At 52.1% G+C, this 6,152-nt stretch overlaps 1 protein-coding gene across 1 annotated transcript in view; it reads left to right on the forward strand.

The window, feature by feature from the left end:
• Window positions 1-1,207: 1,207 nt before the first annotated feature.
• RELB (RELB proto-oncogene, NF-kB subunit) overlaps window positions 1,208-6,152 on the forward strand; it is a gene marked incomplete at its 5' end in the record, with an annotated part of 12,694 nt that continues 7,749 nt past the window's right edge. The window contains 5 exons of the mRNA XM_040457362.1: window positions 1,208-1,351; window positions 1,657-1,814; window positions 3,597-3,688; window positions 3,876-4,007; window positions 5,752-5,856. Of these exons, the coding sequence (XP_040313296.1) occupies window positions 1,208-1,351; window positions 1,657-1,814; window positions 3,597-3,688; window positions 3,876-4,007; window positions 5,752-5,856 (631 nt within the window). The remainder of the gene's footprint in view (window positions 1,352-1,656; window positions 1,815-3,596; window positions 3,689-3,875; window positions 4,008-5,751; window positions 5,857-6,152) is intronic.

Raw genomic sequence — 6,152 nt, forward strand, 5'->3', positions numbered from 1 at the left:
TATTGAGGTGTAATTTATATATGCAGAGTTGTGCATATTTAATGCATACATTTTGATGAGTTTGGATGAAACTTGTTAAAACAGTTGTTTAATGTTTAGTTTTGAGAGAGAGACAGAGACAGAGCGTGAGTGGGGGGTGGGGCAGAGAGCGAGAGGGAGACACAGAATCAGGAGCAGGCTCCAGGCTCTGAGCTGTCGGCACAGAGCCCGACGCGGGGCTCGAACCCACAAGCTGTGAGATCATGACCTGAGCTGAAGTTGGACGCTTAACGACTGAGCCACCCAGGTGCCCCTGAAACATTTTTTAATTACAGGGAAATGGGAAGAATAGTCCAGTGAGCACCTGTGTGCCCTTAACTTGTATTTGCCAGTTGACATTGGGCCACATTCCCTGTATCTGCCACTCTTCTCCGTACACGCAAACACACACACTGTTTGTGCTAAACTATGTGCGTGCACATCGTAGATGTTAAGTTACTTCACCTCGGGATACTTCAGCCGGCACCTCCTGCAAATAGAGTAAACTCCCGCATGGCGACATTAACAATATCATTAGCTTCCCTGGGAAAATTAACAATATCCCCTTATATCGTCCAATGTATTACGTCTCCCGCTTGTCCCCAAGATGTGTTTTATCATCGTTTCTTCCTCCTGCATCCAGGATCCAGTTAAGGATCACATGTTATAGATTGCATTTGCGTGTCATGTCTCTCTGGTCTCTCTGTCTCTCTTTTTTTTTTTTTTTTAATTTGAGAGAGAGAGCGTGAGCAGGGGAGAGGGGCAGAGAGAGAGAGAGAGAGAGAGAGAGAGAGAGAGAGAGAGAGAGAATCTCAAGCAGGCTCCACGCTCAGCACGGAGCCCGGCACAGGGCTCCATCCCACGACCCTGGTTTCAGGACCTGAGCCGAAATTGAGACTCAAGACGCTCAACCTACTGAGCCACCCAGACGCCCCTCTCTCCTTTTTGTTTTTTTTTTTTCCAATCAACTTGCAGTTGATCGACTCTTGTGTGTGCAGCTCTATGCATTTTCACATACATACACCACTGTGTAATTGCCAGCCAGGTCCGTATATGTTATTTGTTCGATTATCACCCAAATGCGATGCCCATCTTTTTATTCTTTCACAACACTGATTTTTTTTTTTTTTGACCTGATGCACCACCATTTGGGCTCATTTGAGGAATCACGGTGAGATTCAGGTGACGTGCTTCTGGAAAGCTGTCACAGCAGCGATGTTGTGCCTTCCCAGTGTACCCCGTCAGGGTGCCCAAGTCATTTTGGCCCAGTATTGGTGATGTTGACCTTGGCCACCTGATTTACACGGCGCCCAGTGACGTTTCCCCTGAGAAGGTGCTTTTTTCCTCTGGTCATTAGTAAGTTCTCTGTGGGACATGCTTGGAGACCCTGTGTGCATCCAAGTTTCTAAAACTCACAGTGGCCAAAGACACATCTGGAGGGCAGCTATCATGTGATGAGGCCCCCAGGTCACCAGTCGGAAGCCTCTGGCTCAGGATCCCAGAGGGGTCTTAAGCAAACACCCTTCCGTCATCCTATGGGGGGAGAGGGTTGGGGAGCTACCAGAGGAGGCCCCAGGGAGTTTGGATGAGTGCAGGTGTCTGTGATGGGACCCCAAAAGCGCACCTGTCTCCCTGCAGCTCCGGGATTGTGGAGGGCTTCGGGAGGTGGAGGTGACCGCCTGCCTGGTGTGGAAGGATTGGCCTCACCGAGTCCACCCCCACAGCCTCGTGGGGAAAGACTGCACCGACGGCGTCTGCAGGGTGAGGCTCCGGCCTCATGTCAGCCCCCGGCACAGGTACTTGACCCCCGATCCCTAACCCTGCACCTCAGGCACCAGAGAAATAGAGGGGCTGAAGATTGCCCAGGGAAACCTTAGCAAAAGGGGCCGCTTGGCCAGATTGTCCCCACTGCATTTCCTAGATGGGGAGACTGAGGCCAGGCCTGGGGGTGGTGGAGGGGCTTACCTAGGCCTGGCCCCCCTGCTGCACGCCCATTCACACACATTATATTTATCCCCATTTTGTAGAGGTGGAAACTGAGGCACGGAGAGGTGAAGGAGCCCAGATAGCTGATGGCAAAGCTGGGATTTGACTCCCGACCCCACTTAACTGCGAGGATCATTCCTTCTTTCCCTTTATCACTTACAATAAATAAAAATTAAAAGGTACAAAAAGATTCTACGGTGAAAAATAAACTTCCTCCCAGCTATCAGCGTCCCTTCCTAGAGGCGATTAAAAATATGCTACCCGTACTTTTTTTTTTTCTCCCCTTACAAGTAGTAGCAAACGTTTGTACCTCCTTTTCACGTTCTAGTACATCTTAGAGATCACTCCTATAAGCATCTAGAGCTGCCCTATCCTTTTTCCTGGCTGCATAGAATTCTGATGTACAGACGTGCACAATTAATTAAGCAAGTCCCCTAGTAATGGGCACTTAGGGTGGTTCCGGCCTCCTGTGGCCCAATTACTGTGTTGTAATGCATGGCTTTACACATATATCATTTCTTCTCTAGGATCAGTTCCTAGAAATAAAATTGCTCGCTCTAAGTCCACACAGGTGTACTTTCAGTGATGGATACATTTACTGAAGGGCAGAAAAAAAAAAAAAATCACATGGAAGCTCCATGTGAGTAGGGATATTGTCTCTTTTGTTCCCGGTTGTGTCCCCCAGTGCCCAGCACGGTGCCTGGCACCCAGTAGGTGCTCAGGAAATACCTGTAGCATGAATGAATCCTGCCGTGTTGTCCTTGCTGGAGTGCCTTACGCTCCCACCCACCGTGGGTGACAGTGCTCGATTCTTGACAGCTTTCTCGAGAGCTTTATCAAACGTTTTGATCCTTGCTGTGTCGATGAGTTTTTTCTACATTGGCATCACGTCGGTTTTAATTTGTAGTGTTCTTTTTTTTTTTAATTTTTTTTTAACGTTTATTTATTTTTGAGACAGAGAGAGACAGAGCATGAACAGGGGAGGGGCAGAGAGAGAGGGAGACACAGAATCGGAAGCAGGCTCCAGGCTCTGAGCCATCAGCCCAGAGCCCGACGCGGGGCTCGAACTCACGGACCGCGAGATCGTGACCTGAGCTGAAGTCGGACGCTTAACCGACTGAGCCACCCAGGCGCCCCACTTTTTTTTTTTTTTAATATGTATCTTTGAGAGAGCGCAAGCAGGGGAGGGGCAGAGAGAGGGGGACAGAGGATCTGAAGCGGGCTCTGCGCGGACAGGCTGACAGCAGCGAGCCCGATGTGGGGCTCGAACTCACGAGCTGCGAGATCATGACCCGAGCTGAAGTCGGATGCTCAACCAAGTGAGCTACCTGGGTGCCCCATAATTTGCAGTGTTCCCACTATAAATGGGGTTGGCCAGTGTTTTCATATGGTAAAGACAGGTGCGTTTCCAGGTGCTCTCGAGAATCCCCAATGCTCCTGAGGGGTTTAAACCCTAGGGCCCTCCTGATGCTGGGCACCCTGAGACTCTGAGCCCCGAGGCAGCATCTGCCGGAGTCCTCCTCTGGGTTAGGTCTCTACCTGCCTATTCATGAGTACTTCCCTTCACCCATTCCTTCCCTCTCCCCGTTCAGCTTTAACAATCTGGGCATCCAGTGTGTGAGGAAGAAGGAGATTGAAGCTGCCATTGAGCGGAAGATTCAGCTGGGCATCGACCCCTACAACGGTGAGTCCCCGAAACTAGTCAGATTGTCTTGTCCTCCTGAACGCCTTGCCCTCTCTGCCACCCGGTCCCCTTACCTCACCTTCTCCGGTATCCACTATCTCCCCAGTCCCCAGTCCCTACCCTCTCCACCATATTCCCACCAGAGTCTCCACCCCCCACCCTCAGCCTTCCCATATCTCTCCTACAGCTGGGTCCCTGAAGAACCATCAAGAGGTGGACATGAATGTCGTGAGGATTTGCTTCCAGGCCTCATATAGGGACCAGCAGGGACAGATGCGCCGGATGGACCCTGTGCTCTCTGAGCCCGTCTATGACAAGAGTGAGTCTGGGGTGTGCGTTATTAGGATTGTTGTTGGCCACAGATACTGGAAAGCCCCACATTCGATGGCTTGAACAAACAAGCCAAGGGTGTTCTTTATTTTTATTCGTCTCGTTATTAAGTGTGTTGGTGCTGATTCGGCTGCTCGGCAGCATTAGGGCCCTGGTTCAGCTCTGTGATGCCCTTGGTCATGAGCTGGCTGCCACGCCTCCAGATATCATGTCTGCGTTCAAGGCACGATGGGCAGGGTCACCCTGTACGGTGTGCAGGCTGTACACTGCCCAATTGCAGTGGTCAGCGTTTATTAGGTAGCCTATGGAAACGAGGGCTCTCGGTATTGTAGAATGCACAACCTGAACCACTGTACTAGGCCGTTCTAGGAAAGAGGCAGCACGAGTAATAATACTTTTTTCTTTCATACAGCAAACAGTAGATTCCCCAGAATCCCCCTGGTAGACTTCTGTTTATGTATCATTGGCCGTGATTCGGTCTCATCGCTGCCCCTGGTTGCAAGGGAGTCTGGGAAAGCGAGTATTTAGGTTTTCCACCGTCTCCAGAGGGATATAGGTATGGAAGAGGAGAATGGGAATGGCCGTTAGGTTTTAGCGGCCACAAGCATCAAAACGAGGAGGGATTTTTTTTTTCTTTAAGTTTATTTATTTTGAGACAGAGAGAGGGAGGGGCAGAGAGAGAATCCCGAACAGGCTCCATGCCGTCAGTGCAAAGCCCGGTTCGGGACTCGATTTCACAAACCGTGAGTTCGCAACCTGAGCCCAAAACCAAGAGTCGGCCGCGTAAGTGACTGATCCACCCGGGTGCCCCCAAATGGGAGGGAAATTGATTTGGTCAAGGCTTTTGTGGGTGCAAGTGATAGAATTCCAACTCAAGGGGGCTGAAGAATCTGCTTGTTCCATTAATTAACAAGGTCCAGCACCTAAAGTGCTTCAGGTCTGGCTGAATCCAGGTGCTCAGCAGTACCATTAGGGATCTCTTTCCAACTCTAAGTTCTACTTCCTCCAATTTAGAGTCATTTTTGGCAGGGTCCTCCCATGGCGGGAGCAAAATGACTGTATGCAGCCCTAGCCTTGTATCCTACCAGCTTGGAACCTCTCCCCTGTGCCCAAAGAGAGCTTCTCTTACCCAAGGTTTTTGGTTGGATTCTCGGGGCTTGCTCTCATTGGCCTGGCTTTGGTCATGTGTTCCTCTCTGACCAATCAGCTGTGGCCAGAGGGAGGCGGTGCTTTCATTGGCCAGGTTTGGGGCATGTGATCACTGCTGAGCTAGGGAGTGGCTTCAGCCCCCCAAGACAGGTGCACGCTTGACTGAGATGGGGGTGGGGGCTGTTATCTTCAAGAAAAATTGAGGGGCTGTTAACAGAAAGAGGGCCAGGACAGGGCTAGACAGGCAAGACGAGGGTGTCCACTACAGATTTCAGACCATGAATCCTCCTCTCAGAATGGTCTCTGACCTCTGACCTGGCCGACTCTCCTCTGAGGTCTGACAGCCTCCCTTTCGGCTGGACACTCGCTGGGCCTCAGCCTGGAGGACTCACGACTCTCCATCGACCCTTCCGTCTGAGCATCTTCTTCTCCCTGGACCACGGGTTCCAGGAGGATCAGGCCAGCTGGCTTCTCCGTTTCCATCTTGGCCTGGCCCGGGGTGGGCACCCACGGGTACCTGCTAAGGGTTGGATGGCCGAATCCTCATCTTTGCTTCCATCCCTCTGCCCCTCGCTCTGTCCCAGAGTCCACAAACACGTCAGAGCTGCGGATCTGCCGAATTAACAAGGAGAGCGGGCCGTGCACGGGGGGCGAGGAGCTCTATCTGCTGTGCGACAAGGTGCAGAAAGGTGAGGGGCCTGGGACAGCGCCCCGGGGCGGCGTGGGGTCTGCTGGCTTTGCTGGGGTAGCCAGGGAGCTGGGAGGGTGATTGGGTGAGGAGGAGCTGGCCGACTGGGGCGGCGGAGTCGAAGGAGCCAGAACTCTGGTTGTGGAGTCCGAGTGAAACAGCTGACTGGTCCGTTCGCTCACGGAGCTGCTTACTCGCTCATTCATGCGCAAAGATGGAGAGCCTTATGTGCTGGCTCAGGCCAGGCAGTGCCAGCCCCCAGGAGCTGCGGTGGGGACGGGGGGGGGGGGGGGGGGG

This window comes from Herpailurus yagouaroundi, unplaced genomic scaffold (assembly GCF_014898765.1).
Source record: "Herpailurus yagouaroundi ecotype Mexico unplaced genomic scaffold, PumYag 220, whole genome shotgun sequence".
Taxonomy (NCBI): domain Eukaryota; kingdom Metazoa; phylum Chordata; class Mammalia; order Carnivora; family Felidae; genus Herpailurus; species Herpailurus yagouaroundi.